This window comes from Carcharodon carcharias, chromosome 2, assembly GCF_017639515.1.
Source record: "Carcharodon carcharias isolate sCarCar2 chromosome 2, sCarCar2.pri, whole genome shotgun sequence".
In the NCBI taxonomy this organism is placed as follows: Eukaryota; Metazoa; Chordata; class Chondrichthyes; order Lamniformes; family Lamnidae; genus Carcharodon; species Carcharodon carcharias.
This window is the reverse complement of record NC_054468.1, coordinates 211,807,068-211,833,809: the sequence shown is the minus strand read 5'-3', so window position 1 is coordinate 211,833,809 and position 26,742 is coordinate 211,807,068. Positions and strand designations below refer to the sequence as shown.

The window sequence follows — 26,742 nt, the reverse complement described above, 5'->3', positions numbered from 1 at the left end:
TATCCTGACCGCTGAATACAGCAAATATTTTTATCTCAGCACCTCTTCTGGTTCAGCTAGAAAATATTTTACCAAGTGTGGGACAAAGGCATCCAGAGAGGAAAAATCGGAATTATAACTTAGTATTGAGTTCTCTGTGACAAAGTGGAAGTGGGTGAACCTCAATTAACCTCGGTACACCTAAAATGGTGGCGGAGGGAAAAATTATGAAAAGGATTAGGCTTGACTATCATGCCCTCATGGTTGAATAGTCTGAGCTAGTCTCATAACATGAAGGATGGCTTTTCTGACCGAGTATCAGAGGGCAGTTAGCATCCGCAGGACCAAATGGAGAACAAGATTTTGACCATCTTCCCCTGTGTGGCTCTGTATCAAACTTGGCTTAATAACATGCCTTGGGGCATTTTATTTCCTTAATGGTACTATACTATTACAAACTGTTCTGGGCATTAGCCAATGCCTTCGGCAGAAGAGAACAAAAGTTTTTTTTTTAAAAATTGACTCTCTTGGTCTATCCATCCTGAATACAGAACACATGACAAAATCTTCCGACAGGCCGGTTGGAGATGACGTTGCTACCAATCACCTTAAATTGGTGTCCTCTGGCTCTTGATCCTCCCTGTTATGGGAACCATTTCTCTCTAATTTAACTGTCCAGACCTCCTGTGATTTTTGAACATGTCTATCAAATCTTTTCTGTAACTTCTCTTCTCCAAGAAGACCAGCCCCAAATTCTATATAACTGATTCCATGGATGAGGCACTGCATTCTCTGAATCTTTTCTGAATCTGATGTTTTGATATATTCTTACTAAACTGTGGTGCCTAGAACTGGATGCAATGCCCCAGTTGAGGTTGAAACAAAGTTTTATACAGGCTTATCATAACTTCCTTGCTTTTGTACTCCATGGCCCCTTCTTATAAGCTCAGGAGCTTGTATGCTTTATCAATCTCTCGCTCTCGCTCTTGCTCTCTCAATGATTTGTGTGCATACATTTTTTTATATTCGTTTGTGGGATGTGGGCCAGCATTTATTACCCATCCCTAATTGCCCCTTGAGAACTGAGTGGCTTACGAGGCCATTTCTGAGGGAATTTGGGCTAACCACATTGCAGTGGGTCTGAAGTCACATGCAGGCCAGACCAGGTAAGGAAAACAGATTTCCTTCCCTAAAGGACATTTGTGAACCAGATGGGTTTTTACAATGATCGACAACAGTTTCAGCATCATTATTAGGCTTTTAATTCCAGATTTTTTTTATTGAATTAAAATTTTACCATCTGCCATGGTGGGATTTGAACCCAGGTCCCCAGAGAATTGCTCTTAGTCCAATGATAATACGATTATGTCAAAACCTCCCCATCACCCTGATACACTCAGACACTGAGGTCTCTTTGCTCCCTCACCCCCTTTTAGAATTGTACCCTTTATTTTGTATTGCCTCTACGTTCTTCCTACCAAAATGAATACCCCTTCAAGCTTCTCTGTGTTTATATTTCATCTGCCACTATGTTTAAAACTATTCTCCACAGTACACAGTACTTCCAAGTTTTGTCATCTGCAAATTTTGAAACTGTCTCCACTAAACCAAATTCTAGGTCATGAATATACATCCAGAATAGCAAGGCCTCCTAACACCACTATAACACATGCTTTTGTTCAAAAAACATCCACTCACCACTACTGTTTCCTGTTACTCGGACAATTTTATATCCGTGTTGCTACTGTTCCTTTTATTCCACGAGTTCTAACTTTGCTCACAAGTCTGTTGTGTGGCATTGTATTGGATGCCTTTTGGAGGCCTATGTACACCACATCAACCATGTTAACCTCATCAACCTTCTGTAACCTCATCGAAAAAAACTCCAGGAAGTTAGTTAAATATGATTTACTCCCATCAGATCCGTGCTGGCTTTTCTTAATTAACCCACTCAAACAACTGTTAATTCTGTCCAGAATCGTCATTTTTAAAAGCTTCCCCACCACAGAGGGTTAAACTGACTGTGTATGAGAGAAGATAATTGTAGATCAGATGAAGACGGGACAGATAAAGGTGATAAAGTCATCGTGACAAATTGAGAACATTTGACCTTAAACAAATGGGGAAGATAATCTAGGGCATGTGTTGGGGGTAAAAAAACCAGGCCAATGTGCTTGGAATACAGTATCCAGAAAATTTATCCCTATGAAAGTCACTGGTCACAAATTTTGGCTAATATTGACTGGTCATTTTATGCATCTTCTCTTATTTTCCTTTTTGTCTTCATGCTTTTTATAAAAAAAAATCTCCATCTCAAGTGTCTAAGATTAATTTTAAATCCTTTAGCATAGGTAAACTACTCAATTTTTGTTTTAGAAACATCATGCAGAATGAGACATTTCTGTGCCTCTTCCAGCTCCCAATTTTTGCAGCACAAAAATTGTATAATCTGCCTCAGTTCATGATGAGAATTGATCATTTGTATGTATTTGACGGAGTGCTGAGTTTGTTCTTGTATTAAGTTAAACTACACTGATTATTTTAAGGCTAAATGTTCTCAATTTTGTAATGATGACTTTATCACTATTATCTGTCTTCTGATCTACAATTAACTTCTCTGATATGGTCAGAAGAGGAGCCAAGCTGAAGCAGTGTTTACATTGCTTCATTCATCATTCGCCTTCATTCCCTCCCCCAGCCATCTCAATGACTAGTGTTGGAAAAAGAGAGACACACACACGTACGTGTCATTGCTTGTCATATACGCAAGAGGTCTGTATCTGTAGCTGCTCAAGCTACGCAATCCACCTTTCCTCAGAAATGGATCTTGAACTGAAAGCTTTCATATCCTGACAGGCTTCCTACAAGATAAAACATGCAATTTCTTTTCAAAATTTCCCTACTTTAAAATGCAAGGGCATGCTTTAGCTTGTCAGAGTAATCATGTCCCAAATCAGGTGGATTTGTTATTTCCAGCAAAGACTGCAAAGTCTTTGTTTTATTCAACAGCAGTTTGAAAATGTACAGCTTCAGAGAAGATAAAACGTTTACTTCATTGTTTGCCCTGGTGTCACCCAGTGTAAGCAAAATGATGAACACCAATCAGTCTTTCAAACAGACTATACGTTTGCTGGAAAAACGAGATGCTTCTAATCCATTGATTTGTTTTTGTTCTGTAGAGGGGTGTCTCGGCAGTCTGGTTTTATCTCCCTGGGGATCTTATATCCTTGTGGACTGTAAGCTGTTTCTATGGGAACAGAAACTATAGATGCATTACATTTTTATCTTTTCTATTTTTAAACACATTCTGCAGTGTGTAATTAATCCTTTTATTATCTCCCCCCACCCACCCCCCACCTCTTCCAGGAGAACAATTGCAGTGTTTTAAAGCTTGAGCTGAGCTTTGAATCCTCGTGTGCCTCTGACCTCCTGTGATGGATTTTCTCTTTAAAAGGAATGCGGACTGCACAATGAAAGCCATTCACACAATTGAGAAACTGACTGACAACATCACTGAGAAGTGCTTCTTGCCTTGTGTGGGGAAGGCTTCCGAGCTGCTCGCTCACAGACCATGCAAGAGTACGAGCTGCACTGAGCATGTCCCAGAGGAGGGGACCACATTATGCAAAAAGACTGCAACAGCAGATGGGAGAATCTCAGGCACCGAGCAAGCGTTTGAATTCTCTGCATCTCCGGGAGGTGCCACCACTGGCTTAGCTAACGGCTCGACACCGGACAAGACCCAGGAGGCTGAGCATGGCTTGAAGGGCAAGGGCTTCTGGCCGTTCGGTAACATGGGGAACCAGGACGGGAAGCTGAAAAAGGCTGGAGGAGATGGGCAGGAATGCGTGGAGGATGCTAGGCCCAAGGATGCTGATGGCACAAAGAAAGTGTCGGGGGGCAAGAAAACGCATGCAAAACACGGCAAGGGAAGTGACAGCAGCAGGAAGAAAAAATCCGAGTCTTCCCGATCGGTGTTCTCCATTAGGAAGAGGAAACCGCTGTCACGGGGCAAAAATGGCACCAGCGGGTCCAAAGACGATGTGTTGGAAAACCAAGTGCTGCAAACAGAAGAATTGGACAGCATCCACTCGGTTACAAAGACTCCAGATATAAGCCTTTCAGCTGATGAAGGGGGCCTGACGGACACAGAAGCTGAGCATTTAGACATCACCAATGACAGCCTCCCAGCTGCTTCGGAGCTCCAGGATGGACAAAGGGTTAGTTCTGGATCAGACACAGATATTTACAGCTTTCATTCAGCCGCAGAACACGAGGATTTGCTCTCCGATATTCAGCATGCCATTAAGCTGCAGCAGGGTTCAATTAGTGCAGCTGCTGACAAACTGCAAACACGAGAGAAAAAAACCGAGAGTCTCCTCCCACAAACGGAGGAATTTGTCGCCCTGACAGGGATCGATAACAAAGAAAGTGTTCCAGATGTGGCGCACATCTCTCCGGTGACTGACAAGGTAGGAAACCTTGCCTCTCTTGAAGGCCAGCATGAGCAGGTTGAGATGCGGGCTAAAACTGTGGAAACCTACAGCACGTTAACCAGTGAAAATGCAGAGCATCGACTGGCTGCGGTAACAGAGAGGCATGTTTCCATAGAAACCGCTGCTGAACACAGCCCAAAGGTGGGCTTAGGTCCCGAGTGTGATTTGTCATTCACGCAAAATGGATTTGGCTTTTCTCCAGTTCAATTAACTCCTGAAGAGGTCTGCCTCTGTGATGAAGCTTCTTTAACTTGCAGTGAAGCTGAACAAAACTGCTTTGGGGAGAAGGTCGCTGACTACAGTGTGGAAAATGTGCTGGCATGTGACCACACCGGCTATGATTCTGAAGTGTTTCTTGATGCAACTGGCTCTGCAATTAAGGATAGTGCCCACTATGTTAATGCACGCAAATTAGAATCTCCTGCGAGTACCCTCCGATCACACAGACCTTTCCCTGTAGCAGCATCAACATTGGTCAGGCCATATCCTCCAGTTAATGCCATCTTTGTCAGGACGACGACCAGGCAGCTGAGCTCTCCAAGTAACTCCCCCTCCGTCTCACCGTCACAGAGCCCCCTGTTTCGGAGGCGACGACGTACAGCTGACCACAAGCGAGGCAAAGGACAATCCAGACAACAGAAATTCCCGAGTGGGAAGGGTTCACTCAGTCGGTCAGCCGATTGGACAGAGGAAGTGAAATGGCCAAAGGGAGGCAGTATAAAGAAGGCAGGGTCTGTGGATACTTTGCAACAGTCGGAATCTCCAGAAATTCTACCCCTGGGACCTATAAAAAGACCTTCACTGTCTGACAGCTACCCTGAGATCTTCACTGGTAAGTGTGCTTTTGCTTGGGTTGTAACTATTGCAAAGGTTCCACTGTTCCCTCAATTCTCCTGCACTAAGTTTGAAGCCTATCTCTAAACCAAAATTGACTTATGCTAGAAAATGCACCAGCCATGCATTGGGAGTGATGGAAGTGGTAGACTGTATTGTCTGAAATTGAAAGTTGCAATATTTGCTATTTGCCTTGGTGAGGCATTTGGTCTAACCATACAGAATATCTCTGGATCATCCAATGCACATAATTGTGGTTAGTTGAGACGACGCCAATCTGATTGTATTATGATGGTCAGTATTGCAACTCTGCTCTAAACTCTCATTGATAATTAATATTGATTTTGCAACTGGGCAGGAACATTACCAAGCTGGGAAGAGCAATTTCAGGTATTCATATCTGACTTATGATTGAAACATAGAATAGAATCACAGAATGGTTACAGCACAGAAGGCCATTCGGTCAATCGTGTCTGTGTTGACCCTTTGAAAAATGCACCTGCTCCCACTCCCCTGCAGTGTCCCCATAACCTTGCACATTCTTCCTTTTCAGCTGATAATCCAATTCCCTCTTGAATGTTTTGATTGCCTCCACGACACTTTCCTCTTAAGCAGCAGACTCCAGATCTTAACCACTCGCTGCATGAAAAAGTTTTTCCTCATGTTGCCAATGCTGTGGGGCTCAGACTACAGCTTTCTAATGTTGAGGTGAGGGTAATGCCAACTGAGCTAAGATGATACATGGTAGGTATTAAGTAATGATTACGGTAGTCATAACTTTGACCTGTAGGACAAAGAGGCAAGATTAGGGTTACAATGTGTGTTGGAGCATAATTCTATGGTCACCATTTCATCAGGTCTAATTTGGGGATTGGTGGGATATGGGTTTGTGGAGTATTGTGAATCGGTCACCAGTGCTGCTTCCCTCCCGCTGTCGGTCATGTGCATTGGCATCAGCGCTTTCCTTCGTAGCTGCCTTGGGAGTTAGGGATCCAAGTTGTCTTCTGATCACCATGTCATTCGATGACCTGGAGGATGATTTTGAGTTAAGGCACATGAGATAAGTCATGGGACCCTGATGGGTGTGGGTACAGAGAAGAGGTGACAAGGAATCTGCATGTTGACTAGTTCTAATAAATTCCGTGCAAATAAGCCTTGGGATTGTGCTGCTGAAATCAAGTGGTAGAGTTGGATCTGAATGCAGCAAAGGGAAATCCTCTGAGAAGTGTGGAACCTGTCAGTTGTTAGCAACTTGGCGTGCTAAGCAGCTTGGCAATTCTGATGCTGCCCATCTTTACGGCAATTCCTGAAGCTGTCAGTGAGGACTAATCTGTCACCTGTAACTTGTACGTTCCTCCAGAGTCTGTAATACTATTGAATGTTTCAGGACTGTGGCTGATCTTTTCTAGGTGACTGAGGAGAGAATTTTGTGCTTTGAATTTGGCCAGAGAGTTCTTGCCTGCATTTCCAGCTAGAAAAGTCTCATTTCAGAAATTGTGTCCTGTTCGCGCTGTGTTGCCTGCTGTAGCTGTTCCACCCCATAGAAATTTCCAGAGTTTGGGAGGCTCAGCTTGCCTTCCTTGTTGGGAAGACTCAACGCAGATATATCTTTGACCAGTGGCCAAACGAAGAGCAGGATACGCTTGTCAGAATTTGGATTGGATGTAATCGATGAAAAAAGACATGGATGTGTAATGAAAACATAATTCTGGAAATAATCAGCAGGTCAGGCAGCATCCGTTGATAGAGCTAATGTTTGAGGCCAATGGGGACCTTTCATCAGAACTGAGGAACACTAGAAATGTAATGGGTTTTGAGCAAGTGGGCAGGGGCAGGAAGAATACAAGGGAAAGGCTGTGGTAGAGTGGAGGGCAGGAGAGATTAAATGGCAAAAGATTTTGTGATACTGGGTAAAGTAAAGAAACAAGGTATGCCCAGATGCTGTTGAATGCCTTCAGACAGTTGCTATGCAGCCAACGTGAAGGAATAAAAAAAGATATGGAAAAACCCTTCCAGCAAAAATAAGGAAACAAAATGGGCGTCAGGTTTCATGGTCTGAAATTGTTGAACTCTAGGCACATTACAGCCTTCTAGATTCAACTGAAAGATGAGCTGTTCCTCAAGTTTGCAATGAGCTTTACTGGAATTGAGCATGACATATCAGAGCGGGAGCAAGTGGTGAATTAGTATGATAAGCAACAGGAAGTTCAGGGTTATGCTTGTGCACTGAATGGAGGTACTCTGCAAAGTGATCACCCAGTCTGCATTTGGTCTCCCCATTGTAGAGGAGACCATATCATGAGCAGTTAATACAGTATACTAATTTGAAAGAAGTATCCCTGTTTCACTTGGAAGGAGTGTTGGGCCCTTGGACAATGAGCAGGAAGGAGATAAAAGGTATTGCATCTCTTGTGCCTGCATGGAAAAGTGTCATTGGAGGGGGAGGGGGGCTGACAAGTGGCCCAGGATGTTGCAGAGGGAATGGTCTCTTTAGAATTCTGAAAAAGGAGGGCAGGGTTGATTTGGTAATGACATCACATTGGAGCTGGTGAAAAAGGTGGATAATGATGATGCGTTGAATAGAGAAGCTGGTGGGGTGGAACATGAGGATGAGGGGAACCCTATCGTGATTCTGGGAGGGAGGAGAGGTGAGAACAGAAGTGCATGAAATAGATTGGATATGGTGGGGCCTTGTCAAACACACTGTGGGGGGGGGAAGTCCTCAGTTGAGGAAAATGAGGAAAAAGGAAGACCTATTGGGAGCTTATTATGGGAGGTTGCATCATCTGAACATATGAGATTGAGAAACTTAGAAAATGGAAAAGAGTCCTTACAGGAAGTAGGGTGTGGGAAGTCTAGTTAAGGTAGCTGTGAGAGTTTGTGGGTTTGTAGTAAATATTAGCTAATATCCTATTCCCAGAAATGGAGGGGTGGGGCAATGGGAAAAGAGAGAGAGCGATGGATCGGGTGAACATGAACGATCGGAAACAAGTCAATGAAATCTTCCAGTTTGTGGCTAGGGCAGGAAGTGGCACCGATCCAATACGTTGATGACTGTAAAAAGAGATGAGGGAGAGGGCCGGAATAGGACTGGAATAATGCATATTCCACACAGCCTGCACAAAGGTGAGCATAGCTCGGACTCATGCTGGTACCCGTAGCAACAGTTTTATTTTGAGAAAGTGAGTGGAGTTCATGGAGAAATTGTTCAATGTGAGAATGAGTTTAGCCAGGTGGAGGTTGGCAGTGATGGATAAGGATTGGTTGGGCTCTGCTCAACTGAGAAACAGAACTCTTGGACTGCTCTGCTGGGGGTTGGATGTATAGAGGGATTGGACATCCACAGTAAAGAGGAGATGGTTAGGGCCAGGAGACTGGGAACTGTTGAAATGACATAGGGCATCGGAAAGAGTCATGATTGTGTGTAGGAAAAGACTGGACAAGGGGAGAAAAAAAAATCAGGATAGGTTGGGGGCAGGAACAGGTTGAAGCAATGGGTCACTCAGGGCAATCTGGTTTATGGATTTTGGGAAGGAGGTAGAAGTGAGCTCTTTGGGATTGGGGGACAATAAGATTGGAGAGCTGTGGAGGAAAGAGGTGGGAAGAAGTCAGTGACTATATTGGATAAAATGGCTTGATATCAGTAGTGGGATCATGATCCAGGGGAGGTAGGAGGAAGTGTTAGAGAGTTGATGTTTGGCTGCTGTTCAGTAGAAGTCAGTACACCAGACAACAAAAGTACCATTTGTTGTCAGCAGGTTTGAAAATCTCGGGGTTGGACCTGAGAACCTGGAGTGCTACCAATTCAGATGAAGATGGATTGGAGTGAGTGAGAGAAGCAGAGAAATTGAGATGCGCATGTTTGTTGATCTTTTGATCTTTATAGTGCTTGCTCTGCCCAGTTGTAAGATGGGCAGAATAGATGGGAGGACATTTTTTTTTCTCCTTCAATTTGGTGGAAATTTGAACACCAATTCTCTAAGGCCCTTTGAAGCTGATCTCTGTTGAGGACAATGGGCTGACTCCTTAGATTTTTCAGGGTGGTTGGGTCTTAGACTTTGTTTTGACATTGTTGAGTTCGTAGCCTGAGAGACAGCTGAAGCCTCTGGCAGGCTAGAAGGTAATGGAGTTGATATGAAGCATAATGCCACATGCACAATGATATTCTGTACTCCATTCCATATCTGTGGGAGGGGGCTCTATAAGCAAGTGAAACAGGAAGGAAGTCTGGCCATTTTGTTTGAGTCCACTTGTGCACAGAGGCAGCAAAGCAGAGGTTTTTGCCCAGATTATCTGATTTTTTTTTTAGCCTAAAGGCCGTTTACTAAAACTGAGAATTTTGTGTTCAGTTACAGCACCAGGGAGATCACTCATCTGGCTTTATCAGGGTTGATTATAGAATCCAGCCTGGAAGCCAGATGTTTGGCATTGTTTCCTTAAAGCTCAAGGTTAGTATGGGAACTGTATGTTGCATAGGCTTTGTTATCATTAACTTTGTGAATTAGTGTTTGTGACAGAAATTTGGTCCCTTTTAGAATTCTGGTACTTACAAAGAAAACCTTCATGACTTGCTTTAGCGCATATGTGAAGATTTTTGAAATATTGTTCAAAGTACGAACGAAATGTGTAAATAAATGATGGGAAAATTGAGTGTAAAACTCATTTAAATTATTTGAATATCAAGTTATTTACATTGAAGGAATGAAAAGTGGAATTTCTATGATGGAAGGAGAAGCTCTGAAAAACATTTAGAATGCACATCATAATACCCTAATAGGGATTCAAAGAAGGGAATGCCATGCCTTTCCTGATGGCTAAGTTTATCCAGTGAGTATCTGGGCAATATGCATGAGGAAAGTTTCCTGACTTGATCCCTGGTCTGGACTAAATTAGGTAATCTTGACTGGGAGCAGTTGGAGCGCTAATATTGTATTGTTTTGGGGTTAGAGAGAGGAAAATTTGATATGTCTCGGGTGGGGTGGGTTGGTGGAGCGCCGACGTGGAGCAGAACTTTCGGGCCCCGCCAAGGAATGGAACAGAGGTGCCCGCTTGCCTAAATAACCGATGCTAATGGGCGTGCTGGCTTCCCAAACCTGTTCCTGATTCCAACCATTTTCGGGGAGGTGATTCAGGCCCAATGAGACGGCCAGTCAATTAGGTTCAATAAGAGCCTTGTTAAGGCCAGTTAATGGACTGGGATTTTCCAATTGGCTTCCAGTTTTCTGGTGTGATAGGGTTGGTTGGGGTTGGTTGCGTTTGGGGGGGGAGCATGCAACTGCCTGGAGGCAGGCCAGGGTGTCGAGGCCCTGGGTAGGCCTATGTGGCCTCCCTGCCTGGGTGAGGGTGCAGCCAAAGGCTGATCTGGAGAGGGATACCTGCTCTCCCCCTGCCCCAACTAACAGTGGTGGTCTGCCTAGTTTTTCTGGGTTTTTATTTACTGTCCATGGGACAGGTTTGGGCCCCAGAAATAGCCCTGGCCATGGTCTCCTGTTCCAAACTGAAGATTCGGCATGTGGTTTGCTGGGGCTTGCTCTTTGCAAGCCAATGACTTGCCAACATTCACTGCCAATGCTCCCGAGTACATAAGAGATAAGAGCTATTTGGGTGGCTAGTGTCTGTGGACCCAGCGAGTAGTGCAACCTTCAGAAGAGAGATCATTGTCAGAGAAATGGTAATGCACCAAAATAGATCATATATTTTGTTCAGGTTTTCAGCCACATTTTGAAACCAGAATGAAGTCTCGCTCAAATTAATGAGGTTTGACAGGCTACTAGTCCCTGTCATAGATATCAAATGACTTTGCTGATCTGAACTTTTCCTGCCATTTTAGTTTTTTGTTCTCCAAGGTTAAATGGTTAAGTTAGTTCAAGCAGACAGGTACATCAGAGCAGAATGACTCAGTTTTGTAACTGTCTGTCAGTTCGTACCTAAATAGAGTGTGATATTCCTAGTTACATTTTTTTACAGAGGTGAGAATTTTTTTCTTTGAGGGTCAAGAGTCCTTGGAACTCTCTCCCTCAAAAGACAGTAGAAGCAGAGTCTTTGAATATTTTTAAGGCAGAGGTAGTTAAGATTCTTGATAAACAAGGGGGTGAAATGTTATCGGGGGTTGGCAGGAAGATACAAATAGATCAGCTATGATCTTATTGAATGGCAGAACAGGCTTGAAGGGCCAAATGGCCTACTCCTAATTCATATGTTATTAATATATTGTTTAGAATTTATCAAGGGGCAAGTGCAAAAGAAACCAGAATATAGTTCTGCATGGTGCTCCATTAGAACCAGGGGCAACCCTTTTTATATATTTTGCCTACATTTTTTAACAAAATAACAATGTTCGCTCAGTGAATCATTAAGGCCAAGTAAAAATTAATCACTGATTTTGGTTGGGGTGCAAACAGTTTGCCTCAGTGCTCCAAAATGAACACTGATAATGCTGACCAGGTTCCCCTGTCCTAAATGCTATCGTAGTCTCAGCAAAAAGTACAATTGTGGATCTCTGGTTCACTCATGTTTGGTTTTGATATCCTGTTTGATTTTAAAGTGTACCAACATTAACATCAAAGAATTGAATATAAATAATAAACATTTGCGTGAGGGTCCAGAGGCTTGTCATGGAACTAGACCCATATGGCAGTAAAAAAGATTTTAAAAATAAAAAGATTTCCCAATTCAAAGTTTAAAATATACAACATCAACTTGGACACTGAAGAATCATGCGACATTTTTCATTCGCTTCCTGCAGTAAAAATACTGGATCATGCTAAAGTACTGTTACAGGAGTGTGCGCATCCTATGGTCCCTCATTCCACTTGCTATTCTTGTTCAGCAGCAACAACTGTGACTACTAATCAAAGGCATTCACTGACATCCACAGATTTATGTCTTCTAGCAAGGGTCACTATCAGGAGCTGGCATCCTGGTGGTGAATTAACATGTTCAGTACATCTGGTTTGTTTGAGTTGTAAGGTTTAGATGTCTGATTTGTTGAGAAGGATAAAAAGCCCTGAATAAGGTCATACATAAAGAATTAATCCATACTTGTAAACTCTCCCAAACATGTGGATGCTCCATTGTTGAATACATTTAAGGCTGGGATAGACAGATTTTTGATCTCTCAGGGAATTGAGGGACATGAGGAGTGAGCAAGAAAGTGGACAGAGGCCCAAGATCAGCCGTGATCATATTGAATGGTGGAGTAGGCTTGACGGGCTATATGGTGGTCTACTCCTAGTTCCTGTGTAGATATGTTTTCAGTTTCCAGGACCAGAAATGTGAAAGGATGCAAATACTTCAGCTGTTTTTTTTTTTGCTGAATGACTAGCTGTTTATATGTTATGATTGATGCAGTTGGTAAAGTGGAGTTATTTTAAAAATCCCAGAGGGTAACTTTAAACAACTGTCATAACCTATAAGTTGAAGTGTCATGTTTGAGATGTGATTCTAAATTCAGGAATCAGACCACCAGTTCTTGAGATTTTATATTAACCTAAAGAAAACGTTGTATTAATTTACATAAGTTAAAATAGACATACACATGGCTACAAATTACTGCTATCTTAACTTTTAACAAATTCCCAAACTAATCTCCATTAAGGCAATAGCAACCCATAGACTTAACCAACACCCAGCAAAGCATTTTCACCTTAAATTCAAAAGGAATTTCTTTTCACTTGATTCCTGTGGACCTAGTTGGAGGCTTGCAGCTGCCTTTTGATCTCTCATTGCCTCTGCTCTGCGCACCTGAAAACTGCTGAAGTTATACCTACCACCACTGATTTGAGTTCAAATTCTCATTGTCTCACCAGGCTCTTTGAACTTCACCTTTTAACAATGAAACCGCTTTCATTGTACCAATTTTATTAGTAATATAAACATATTGCTTGGTAGCTGCTAGATAGGTGTCAGTTTTCACCCCACTTCTTGAATACTCTATTCAAAAAATGCAAATGCACACTATCTCTCTTACATATCAAAACCAGGACACATCAAAGCTCTCAGACTAGCTGGCTTTAATCCAATTAAGATACACCCATAGACTAAGACCCAATTTTAAAAGAAAAATATTTTCCAAAATATTATATACATTAATAGCTTCATGAAAATACTCCTGTAAAAGGGCCATCGCATTACCAGGAAAACACCCTAAAATGATTATCTTTCTCTCCGTTGCTTGGTTCGGGGAGTTTGGCAAAACTGAATTTGTAGCAAAATTTAAAGTTGCTGCTACTAGTTTTCGGGGGTAAGCAGGAGGTTACAATCAGATCAGCCATGCTCTTATTAAATGGCGAGTGTCTTTGGGATCTATTGTGAAAATGCTGCTTTGGAGTAAATAGACTTCAACTGAAAACTGCACTGAACGGCACAAACAACTTTACCAAGAAGGAATGCATCAATAAATACGGACTGGAAGCAATTGAGAATCAGAATTAATGCAATGTTTCCAGGTGTTGGAGGCAGTATACTGTAGTTTGTCATTCCTTGCACACTCTTCCCCTGTGTGTGTGTGTGCCCATAGTTAAAATTTGGCTGCGTATTAATTTGCTGCACATTTTCCATTCCTGAAACATTCATTTCTATTTGATCTCCTAAGCTGGTACAGATGCTTGTATGGATTTTGTCCATAACTGCAACCTTCATGCCAAGTAGCAATACATCCACTCAATCATTGTCATTTCTTTTATATGTTGTGTGTTACTTTATGAATTCCAGATTGCTGTGGGAGTGAGATGGTTTCACAAACTTTGCTATGTGGATTTTTTTCTGGGTGCACTGACTTCTTAATTAAGTTGTGTGATGAGAGGAGGTTTTTTTTAATTGCATCTGAGTCTATGGTCAACTGAGCAGGAATTTGCTCCTATGGACATTATTATGACATAAATTGATGTTTTTAGCTCATGCATTTTTTTTAATATAATCCTCAAGTGATATGGGTCCTGAAATTCTTGACACTGGAGGATCCACGACTATGTGGATGGAGGGAGAGAATTGAGGCAGATTTCTGTACCACCTTGGCTCCATCAGAAATACTGGCAATTTCAGGGTTGGAGCCAAATGGGGCCAGCCATTTGTAGGTAGGCAATTTTAGGTAAGTGGGGGAAATGCACCAAACAATGCAGCTCCTTCAGTTATGCTTTTAGCGATGCTAGAGATCGGACGTCGTGAAGAATTTCTAAACTCCCAGCATAAAGTCTTCGGGGTTGGGGATCAGCTGAGGTATTCACTGAGAAAAGCCAAGCAGCAATCTTGAGATTTTTTCCCTTTTTGGTAAGCATTTCCAGATCAAGGACGCCCGCTGTGGCAAAATACCCATGTTCAATGTTGCTTTTCTTTTTGCCCATCTCCCCATTTTTAAACTCCGGACTCAGTCCTTAAGAAGTATTGAGCATTCACCTAGAAAAGGTTTTATGTCCTACGTCAGACTGGGCAGGAAAACAGGTGCACAAGTAACCTGAGCAAGTTGTTAAGCATTCAACATCACTGTCAAACCCCCACCCCACCCAAATAAGGAAAGGCCTCTGCCTGAGGCCCTTTCTGACACTTTTTTTTTAAGTTTCATCAGTTTGTGAAATGAAGACATATTACCTGAATACTGGTAATTGAGGGGTCAGGGAGGCCTTTCTGTGAACTGTCCAGTCAATGTGAAGACAATATTTATTAAAAATGACAGTAACGCTAATCATTCCTGAGGGCTATTTATATCATATGACTTTGTACATGTCTCTTGTTCAGATAGGCAGCAACAAGTCTGCCTTACCTTGTGTTCTACTTAGCTATGGGAAGTCACTGGGGTTCAGTGCTATAGTCATTTGTTGTTTTGCTGTATTATGCATGGAATGTTGTTGGAAAACGGTGCTGACCTGTGCCTGTATCTGAAAGATTTGTACTGTAACAAGAGTTATCAGTTTGTTAGAATTATCATTTGAGATTGTCTAGCTTCCATGCACCAGCTGAGCAGAAAAGTCCATTTGAGCTGGATGGGTTTGCAGCCCATGTGTAGCAAACTGTCAAATTATTCTGTACTGTGGCACTTTGGAGTATTCTTGAGTGGCCCTTGAGCAAGATGATTTTTGGGATTGTGGTACTCAACAGGTAGTTACTGAAAGACGTGACCAATCTCCAAAATGGGGAGAGAAAAAATGAAAGCTTCTTGGAGAATTTGAAGGAGCAAAGTTGTACCAAAAATCATTTTTACAAGTGTTGGATATGATGTATTCCTCTAGAGGAAGGGTTGCTTGTTCATCAAGGACTCTCGGACAATTCCTAATTTTGAACCTAGAAATACAAGTACAATGACTTAATTGGGTAAGAGCAAAAGCATAAACTTCTATTAATAGTTCTATTAATACTTCTATTAATATTAATACTTCTATTAATACTTCTATTAATATTAGTCAGTGGGTAGAAGATTTACTAAAAGTGTATAGACCACATTTGGGTGTATTGGGAACATGGCACTTAGGAGCTCGAGCAGCCCTTTAAGCCTCCCCCACATTCAATAAGATCATGACTCATCTGATTGCAATCTCAACTCCACTTTCCTATCTGCCCCCTCCCACCCCATAACCTTAGACTCCCTTGTTTATCAAAAATCTATCAAACTTGGCCTTGAATAAATTCAATGACCTAGCCTCCACTGCTTTCTGGAGAAGAGAATTCTGCAGACTAACAACTCTTTGAGGAAAAAAAAATCCCCTCATCTCCTCTCCTAAGTACAATATATTGAATTTAACATTTAGAACATCTGAACCCTTACATGAAATTATATAAATTGTATTGTGCATGTTCCTTTGACTTATTTACTGAAAATTCTTGGCATAGAAAATGGAGACTTGATTTTATTTTAAATTGAGATGCTATTAACCTTGTGACCTGAAATTGCTGAGTTGTTCCTCATTTTTCCATCGCACAATGATTTTGATAGTGGTTAAAGCTGCCTGGCCAAAACAAACCAAGGATTTGTATAGGCGGAAGCTAATTGCAAATTACCCGGTTTAGAGGCAGCTCGATGAATCAAATGTGTCAAAGTTAGAAACCATTCATTATTACAGATCATGAGGTTAATTTGTTCTCCATTTTCCAATCCATAGATTTCCTATAAATTGTGAACATGACGCACAGTTTTCTATAAATTGTGAGCATGATGCATGACAGGGGAAAGTTAAATAACATTTCCTGTGTTTGAAAATACCGCAAATATTCCCCCTTTTTAAAGAGATTTAACATACAGCACAGAATAAGTCTACCTGGCTATAATCTAGTGCAACAGAATAGGCCAGTAAAGAAAAGCTTGACTTACAAAGGTGATGTGGCACATATTCGCATCTCACGGTTGAAAATGTGATGTTTTGAAATCAATAAGGGAGCTAAGTTGTCTCGCTTTGTGGGTTTGATGGCAGAAACTACCTTAATTGATTGCTTTTGGTTTCCTGTTGGCTGCTAGTTGCTAGGTGATCACGTGGTGCCGTCTGATATGTCAAATGCTCGTGAAAAGGGTGCAGCTTTAAAATTTAAATGTTCGTTGCCGCCTGTTTTGTATCCTCGTGAAGAGCGAATAGTCTTATGTGAATTGTATCTCCTGGGATTTGAACAATGCTTTCCCTAGTGTTGCCCTGTAACTCTCAGTATATAACTCTCCAAGCAGCTAAACCAAAATTGTTGTAAACTGGTCTAGTAGGTAACACTTTAGCTCTTTAAGGGACAATCTAGCATTTTTTAAAATAATGATTTTTGTCCTGTTTTTATGCAGATTAAAGATCTTTAATTGAAGTGTATTGTATCACTTCCAGGTCACCTTTGTCTCTAAATACAAAGCTGCTTTCATTTATCAAATATTCATTCAGAACCTGGTGTCAGTGTGCTGGATCTTGGGGCATTTTTAGGAAGTTTCCATAGCGCAGTAGTGAGTCTGAGTCAGTCAGTGGATTACAAAAAACTGATTTCAAATTAGTTTTAAATTAACAGAAATGTTGGAAGACAATTTATACATGCTGAGTATCTGAAAACTGATTTTTTAAAAACACCTTCACATCCCACCATACATTCAAAGTCATCCTGCCCATTAACATCTTCCCCCATTACAACCGCATTGTATCTATTATTTCCTTGCTCATGCTGTTTATTTTTCAACCCTACTGAAAGGCTTGCTTATCTTTTGGGTTCTGATGAAGGGTTGCAGCCAAAACTTTGTTGCTTTATCATGTTGACATGCCTTCTATTTATTTCCAGTGTTCACTTTCTGTTACATTCCCAACACTTAAACCTACTTGGCTATATAAAGTTTTTAAAACAAGCAAACTAAGCACTAGGCTTTATTTCTAGAGAGATAGAATTGAAAAGTAAGGAAGTTATGCTAAACCTCTACCAAACCTTGGTTAGACCATAGCTGGAGCAATGTTTTGAGTTCAGTTCGTCATATTGCAAAAAGGATATAGGCACTGGAGAGAACGTGGAGAAGATTTACAAAGGTGATAGCAGACATGAGTGGGTATACATTTCAGCAAAGTGTTGACAGGCTTGGTCTCTTTGTCACTTGGGAAAAGGAAGGCAGAGGGCTGACCTAACATCTTTAAAATTAGAAAAAAAAATTGTCAGTGAATACAGAGAGAATATTTCCTGGTGTGGGCAAAAGCATAATTAGAGGCCATCAATATAAGAGAGTCACCAAGAAATCCAAAAGGGAATCCAGAAGAAATGTTTTCACCAAAAGGGTGGTGAGAATTAAGGAAGGATATATTCACATTGAAAGTGGTACAGTGAAGGATGACTAAATTGGTCTCTGGGATGAGGGGGTTTTCCTGTGATGAGAGGCAGAGTAAATTGGGCCTTTATTCTAAGAGTTTAGAAGAATGAGAGATGATCTCATTAAAACACACAATTCTTCTGAAGAAGCTTTACAGAGTAAACACTGAGAGGTTGTTTCTGCTACCTGGGGTAATCTAGAACATGCAGGGGACAGTCTCAGGATACAGGGCCATCTGTTTAAGACTGGGGCAAGGAGAGATTTCTTCACTAACAGGGTTGTGAATCTTTGGAATTCTCCACCCTAGAGGGTTGTGGATGGTCCATGTTGAACATATTTATGGCTGGGATGGACAGGCTTTTGGTGTCTCAAGAGATATTTTGAGTGGATGGGAAAGCAGAGTTGAAGCCTAAGGAGAGCCATGATTGTATTGCATGAGGGAGCAGACTTGACAAGCCATATGATATACCCATATTTGTGCTCTTGAGAATGTGGAACTTGCTACCACAGGGAAAGGTTGAAGTGAATAGTACAGATGTATTTAAGGAGAAGCTAGACAAGGATATGAAGGAAAAGGGAATAGAAAGTTATGATAGTAGATTTAGATGAGGAAAGAAGAGAGGAGACTCGAGTGGAACATAAACACTGGTGTGGACTGGTTTGGCCGAATGATCTGTTTCTATACCATATGCCTGATGTAATCCTAAGACAATGCCGTTTGAATTGTACATTTGTTGGGGTCAGATTTAATGACCACCTCCTGGCAAAGGATTCAGAGACTATCTAAGCTCTTAGTCTCATGTTTACATAGCATCCTGAGAGGTGAATGCACCTACCAGTTTCAGGTAGGAGGTAATTTGTGAAGTTCAAATCGGGGTTTATGATATTTGATTTTGTGGTACAAACAGTTATTGTGATGCCTAATCAGTGACATCTGATCGCAGCAGTTCACAAAAACAGCCAAAGTTTGTTTATTTTTTAATTTCCGTGGGGCCAGGAGAAGTCCACTGCTAGCTATTGCAGGACTTCAGCCCTGCTGTATCTGCTCCCATTGCTCTAACTGGTAGCTGGCTCCTACCCGAGGCAATTTGATTACCCACCTTCCCTAACTAGTGAGCTGCCTTGGAATGCCAATTTGGTGCCTGCACATTGCCAGCTGCATGTAAGTAAGCACCAGACATCAAAGTAAATGTCTTTTAGGCTGGTAGCAGATGTGTCACCTATCAGCCTGTCCCATCTGCCAATCCCCCGTAAAGTCAGGCCTGTCCTACTGCAGAGCCCTTGGGTTACCCAAAGGTTTCAATTAATTTGAAAAGGTGGAATTATTCTTCTAAATTATTAGATCATAGAACAGTACAGCTCAGAAGGAGGCCCATTGAGTGCGTGTGACCTCTTTTGCGCAAACTGGATTGCTATTCCAATCTCATTTTTCCACACATCCCTCAACTTTTTTATTCTCCAAGTATCTTGACAGCTATTATTTAATCTGTTTCCACCACTGTCGGGCAGTACATTCCAAATTCAAACCATTTGCTGCATAATTTTATTTTCCCCGCATGTTGCCTATGATTCTTTGCCAAGTACCATTTTAAATCTGTACCTTCTCTTGATTAATCCTTCAGTGATGGAAGCAGTTCTCTTTACTTACTCCATCTTAAGCCCATCCTGATTTTAAACATCTCTCTCAAATCTCGTTTTAGTCCAATCTCTAAAAAGATGAATCCCACCTTCTCCAGCCTACCCATGTAACTATAATCCTTCATCCTTGGAACCATTCCAGTAAAACTCTTCTACACCCTCTGAAAATCAGTTGCATCCTTACAAAAGCATGATGGCCAGAATTGGACACACTACTCCAGCTGTAGTTGAACTATTGTTTTTATTTTGGGTGTAATTCTCCATAGCTTGTGGTATACTGTGAAAATTAATGAAATCTAATGGATCTCAAAGCTCATGCATTGTTCCAGTTGCCTGCACTAAGGCTATAAGTTATTGAGTTTCCTGTTGCAATTAAATTAAATGGGCCTGCCTCTGTTCTGAGGAACCGATAGACTACAGCTCAAAGCACTTCTATTATGACGCTTCATTTCTAAGTGTACTCACAGACATGTTGGACAGGGATCCTCAACACCACATACAGGTAATAATGCAAGGGAGAAAGTGCCACAAGGGATGGGAGATCTGGTCCACCAGGATACTACCCCAGGCGGGAAGTTCCCCTCTACATCTCCATCCCCTAGTAGGATGGCCTGTGGGCTCTCGATCAGCTTCTTCCTTGAACAGAAGCCCAACCAGTCACTACCACCATCCAACTGGCTGAACTTATTCTCACATTCAGCAACTTCTCCTCTAACTCCACTGATAACTGTATTGTGCCATTTTCTACTCTTGCCCAGAACTGGAAAAATAAATCAACTTTGCTCCCGATTTCCACCTTGCCTTTGTCTTCACATTTCCATCTATAATTCTTTCCTTCCTCAGATCCCTCTCTGTCTCCATTACTAGGGATAAACTACCTGCTAACATCCATTACAAGCCCATTGATTCCCACAGTTACACTTCTTCACATCCTGCTTCCTGCAAGGATTCTTCCATTATCACAGTTTCTTCATCTCCATTGTATCTCTTTTGACAATACCATCTTTCAGACTAGTGCTTTCAATATGCCTTCCTTTTTCTTAAAAGAAAGATTCTGCTCCTCTGTGCTTTACAGGGCCCTTTTGACTATGTTCATTCCACTTCCTGCACTTCTGCTCTCACCCCATCACATCCCTCCTGAACCACAATAGTTCCCCTGATCATCCATCAGCCTCCGCATTCAATGGATCATCCTCCACCATTTCCACCTCCTCCAGCATGATGACAAACACCTTTTTTCTTCCATCTCCCTTTCAACATTCTGAAGGAACTGTTCCCTCTAACACCCTGCTCCTGTCACACCCTCCCCTTCCCACAGCATCTTTCTGTGCTAATGCAGGAAATGCACCATCTTCCCTTTCTCTCCCCACCCCTTCTCACCCCAAATATTCCTTCAGGTAAAATAGCGACTGGTGCATACTTTCAATTTATTTTACTTTAGTTGCTGCTCACAAAGGAGAGGCCAAGGGTAGATTAGATTAGAATAGATGACCACTTTTATGGAATGCTACTGTTCAGAATGCAAGCATGACCAAAGCTCCTGGTCACTGTAGCATTAACTCCTCCATCCTTCTCCCACTTTGGTCTCCCTGCCTTCTCCTGCCTACACTGTTCCACTGAAGCACAATATGAACTTGAAGAACAGCACCTGATCTATCAACTTGTGGACTCAACATTATGTTGCAACCATCTTGCTTCATAATCCCTGCTTCCACTTTTTCAGGTGGCAGCTTTTAGTTTTGCTATTCCCATTTACACCTCCTCTAAACCCACCTTTTGTTTATTTACTTGTCCCATTAGTCCCGTCTTTTTTCCTTGCACCATCAGCACGTTCCTCATTTCATCACTCCTGCCTATCACCCTTTCCTTTTGCCCCTCCATGCCTTGTAACTCTTTCGAGTACAAACCCGTTTCCATCTGTTTCAGATGAAGTTACATTGTTTCATAGTTTGCCATTGTGAGATTTGAACTCTTGATCGTGGGGTTACAAGCCCAGTCTTCATGCCTTGTAACTCTTTCGAGTACAAACACGTTTCCATCTGTTCCTATTCAGATGAAATTACATTGTTTCATAGTTTGCCATTGTGAGATTTGAACTCTTGATAACCTTTTAAATGAAAACAATTAAACCAAATCAACAAAATTGGGATAAATCAGGCACAGCCCCTAATTCAGGTCAGCTGTAAAACCAAGGACAAAAATTTAAAGGAACCTTACAAACTTTAAATCAAAATGTGATTAAAGGGGTCAACAAAACACCCCAGTCCCCGCGGTGCCCACCGGGCACGGAAGGCCTCGAGAGTGCCAGCGGACACCGCGTGCTCCCTCTCCAGGGACATCCGGCAGCGAACATAGCCACGGAAGAGGGACAAACAATCGGGCGGGACTCCCCTGTCGATCGCCTGCTGCCTGGACCTGTTAATGGCCAACTTGGCCAGGCCCAGGAGCAGGTTCACGAGGAGGTCCTCCTCCTTCCCGACCCCCTTCCGCACCGGGTGCCCATAGATCAGGAGCATGGGGCTGAAGTGCAAACAAAACATCAATAAAAGGTTTTTCAAATAACTAAAAAGGGAGTGCAGCCTACAACACCCTATGTATACATGGTCCACGGATTCCACAAGACCGCAAAAAGGGTACGTGTCCTGAGAGTCCGTGAACCTATGCATTCTCTTATTATAGGGGACTGCTGCATGCAACACCCTCCAACCCAGTTCCCCGATAGAAAGGGGGAGGACACCTCCGTAGAGGGCCTCCCATCGGGGGCCTCCACCGCCGGACGGCAACAAGGCACGCCAGGGCATGTCCGGGCGGCGGACAAGGGCGAGAAAATGGAAGTGTGCAGCAGCAGTCCATACAAAAAGCCCCTCTTTGCCGTGCCAAAAGGCACGGAGGGCATGTCCCCGAGGCGGCTCATATTGCGGGGCACCAGCACCCGAGGGAGGGTTCGGGGCTTGGGGCCAATGTGGAATTCTGTCTGAACAGGGGAACATTCAGACGGAAGACCACCACGCACCTGGGCCACCTCAAGACCCAAAATAACGTCAGGTCCGAGCACGACCATTCTCAGGTCTTGGATGGCATCGGCTGCGACCTGGACACTCACAGACACGCGTCGCACCAACTCCTGCGGGAGCATCCAGCCCAGTCCTCCGCCACCCAGCACGTCCCCGATCCTGGTCACCCCTGCGGCCACAGCCCTCCTCTCCGCCAACCACTGAAAAGGACGGAGGGGCGGATTCCTGAGCAGCGGCTCTCTGACGATAGCCGCTACTCCTGACAGGGGAGAGCTGCGTCGCGAGGTGACCACTTTCCAGACTTTGATCAGGTCCTGGTAAAAGACGGGCAACGCCTGCAAGGAGCCACCGAGGCCCATCTGTTCTATAAACAGGAGCTGCACGTCATAATTCAGGCCGTGCACCTGACGGAAGAAATACATCGTCAGGGCACACCATCTAGGAGGAGGCTCGACGTAGAGGTATTGCTGCAGGGTCTGAAGGCGGAAAGTCGCCACCTGTGTGCATAGGCACACTAGCGCCTGACCACCCTCCCTAAGCGGGAGACTCAGAACCTCGGCAGCGACCCAGTGCAATCTTTTGTCCCAGAAGAAGTCGACTAACAATCTCTGGATTCTTGTGACAAAGTCCGGGGGAGGGGTCAAAGTGACCAGCCGATACCACAACATGGCGGCGATCAGCTGGTTTATGACCAGAACTCGACCTCGGTAAGATAGCACTCGGAGCAGTCCTGTCCAGCGCCGCAGGCGAGCGGTGACTTTTTCGTCTCCAGTTCCTGCCAGTTTGCCGGCCAGGATTCCTCAGCGGGGCAGAGATGGACCCCCAGGTTTTATTTTGAACTCTTGATCTTGGGGTTACAAACCCAGTACCATAACCACTTGGCTATTTAGGCCAAGCCGTAATTGGCAAGTAACTCTTTCGAGTACAAACACGTTTCCATCTGTTCCTATTCAGATGAAATTACATTGTTTCATAGTTTGCCATTGTGAGATTTGAACTCTTGATCTTGGGGTTACAAGCCCAGTACCATAACCACTTGGCTATTTAGGCCAAGCCCTCCATGCCTTGTAACTCTTTCAAGTACAAACCCGTTTCCATCTGTTCTGATTCAGATGAAGTTACATTGTTTTATAGTTTGCCATTGTGAGATTTGAACTCTTGATCTTGGGGTTACAAACCCAGTACCATAACCACTTGGCTATTTAGGCCAAGCCCTCCATGCCTTGTACTTGCTTAAAACCTGTTACATTTTTAACACCTTCCAGCTATGATGAAAGTAATGGACCTTAGACATTAACACTGGTTTTGCTCTCCACAAATGCTGCCTAACCTGCTGAGTGTTTCCAGCATTTTCTATTTACCTTTCGGTTTCCCAGAAACTACAGTTTTCTTGCATTTGAAAATTACACTCACAGATGAAATGTGACTATCCAGAAGCAAATATCTTTGAGATATGTATATATTTTTTGGTATTGGTGAATGATTCTGCTGTTGAGACCAATATGAAACCCACAGATCTATTTAAAGTGTAATTGTTCTTGGAACAAGTTTATTTGGATTAAGAACAAAACCTAAGAAATAGGAGGAGTAAAAGACTATTTGTCCCCTTCAGCCGGCTCTGCCATGCAAAAAGATCACGGCTGATCTAGTTGTGACCTTAACTCCACCTTCTTGCCCCTCTTTCCCCCACCCCCGACTCCTTTTGTATATCAAACACAGGTCTTGCATATAGTAGGTGACCCAGCCTCCACTGCTCTCTGGATAGTGAATTCCAAAGATTAACAACTGAGAGCGAAGACATTCCTCCTCGTTCTCCATTTTAAATGGGAGGCCCTTTATTCTGAACTTATGCTCCCTAGTTCTGGATTTCCCCCAAAAGGGCAACATCCTCTCAACATCTACCCTGTCAAGCTGCCTCAGGATCTTATATTTCAGTAAGATCACCCCTCGTTCTTCTAAACTCCAATGAGTTTAGGCCCAACCTGCTCAAGCTATCCTTGTAATACAATTCCTTTATTCGAAGAATCAAGCTAATGAACCTTCTCTGAACTATCTCTAATACAAGTAACAAAAACAGAATTACCTGGAAAAACTCAGCAGGTCTGGTAGCATCGGCGGAGAAGAAAAGAGTTGACGTTTCGAGTCCTCATGATATCCCTCCCTGCGTAAGGAAACCAAAGCTGTACACAGCACTTTGGGTGTGGTCTCATCCATGCCCTGTATAGTTGTAGTAAGACATCCTTACTTTTATACTTCATTCCCCTTGCAATAAATGCCAACATTCCATTTGCATTCCTAATTACTTGCACGCTAACTTTTTGTGATTCATGTATGAGGATGCCCAGATTCCTCTGTATCACAGCATTCTGCAGTGTCTGTACATTTTAAATTGTCCTTTTTTTCTGTTCTTCCCACCAAAATAGACAACCTTGCATTTTCCCACATTATCCTCCATTGGTCAAATATTTTCCCATTCACTTTTAACCTGTCTTTATCCAAATAGTCATTTGGTAGTACAGAACTTAAGTATTGCTGAAAAGAAAGAGAGATGTCGAAGTTTTTTTGTGTACTCATCAGGATACTTCGCAAGAATATCAATATAAGGTGAAAACAACAATTTATACTGTATGAGAAGATTGCTGATTGGTTGCAAGTGGACTCTTGTAGAGGTGTTGCCATGGAGAATGCACCAATTTATGGTGACTGACATTTAAACCAGACAGCTTGACCCTGAGTGGTCATGACTTTGCCCAGAGAAATGAGTCAGTAAATGGCTGTCACTTATTTAGTTTAACTGAAACAGGCACAATATGTGTATATGTTCTTTCTGTCTGCAAAGAGTAGGGCCGCACATATTAATGTGTAGCTTACAGTACATGCAAATGGGCCACACCGCAAGCCCAGCAAAAGCTTTGACGTCTTTTTTTTTTCAGTAATTCTATCTAAATTCCTTTACAAACTTTGTCCTCCTCAAACTTGCTTTCCTATCTCTTGAGCAATTTTGGCTATGGCACACTTGGTCCCTTTATCTAAGTCATTAAGATAGATTGTAAATAGTTGAGGGCCTAACACTGATCATTATGGCACTCCACTAGCTACAGTTTGCCAACCTGAAAATGGCCCATTTATTCTGATTCTGTTTCCTGTTAGTTAGCTAATCCTCTATTCATGCAAATATATTAACCCCTATAGTAACGAGCTCTTAATCTTCTGTGATAATGTGGCACATTTTCAAATGCCTTCTGGAAGTTCAAATACACTACATCATTATCCATCCTTCTTGTTCCATCCTCCAAGAATGGTAACAAATTTGTGAAACACTATTTCCCCTATATTAAACCATGCTGACCATATTGGTATCATGATTTTCTGCTGCTACTTCCTTAATAATAGATTCCAGCATTTTTGCAATGATAAGTGTTAAGCTAACTGGCCAATAACTTCCCATCTCCCTCCCTCCCTCCCTTCCCTGAAGAGAGATGTTACGCTTGTGGTTTTCCAATCCCCTGGGACCTTTGCAGAATTTGGAGGATTTTAGAAGATTATAACTAATGCAATAACTTTCTCTGCAGGCGTTCTTTTTAAGACCCAAGGATACAGGCCGAGGAGACTTGTCAGCCATGATTCCCATTAGTATTTCCATTATTTTTCCTTTAGTGATAGTGATCTTTGTGACACTGTTTTAATTTGTTCTTCCCTTTGGCCCTTGATTTTCTCCTGTTATTGGGATGCTTTTTGCATCTTTTAGCGTCAAGGCAGATACAAAAATTGTTCAAAGCCTCTGGCTTCCATTATTGATTCCCCGGTCTCATCCTCTTAAGAGACCAGCGTTTACATTAGCTACTCTTTTTTTTTCTAAGCTTGTAGAAGCTCTTGCTGTGTGTTTTTATATATTTCTTGCTAGCTTGCTCTCATTCAAATTTCTTTTTATTTTTAAAAAGTCATTCTTTGGGGAAAATGTTGCATACCATGCTGTGACGTTTTATGGTATGTCTTTTCTTCAAATTTGATACCACACTTAACTAACTTTTGTTAGCCA

The 26,742-nt window shown here is 42.5% G+C and overlaps 1 protein-coding gene across 1 annotated transcript in view; it reads left to right on the top strand.

The window, feature by feature from the left end:
* Positions 1-3,773: 3,773 nt before the first annotated feature.
* fmn2b (formin 2b) overlaps positions 3,774-26,742 on the top strand; it is a 401,079-nt gene continuing 378,110 nt past the window's right edge. Inside the window, exon 1 of the mRNA XM_041207507.1 lies at positions 3,774-5,307. Within this exon, the coding sequence (XP_041063441.1) occupies positions 3,774-5,307 (1,534 nt within the window). The remainder of the gene's footprint in view (positions 5,308-26,742) is intronic.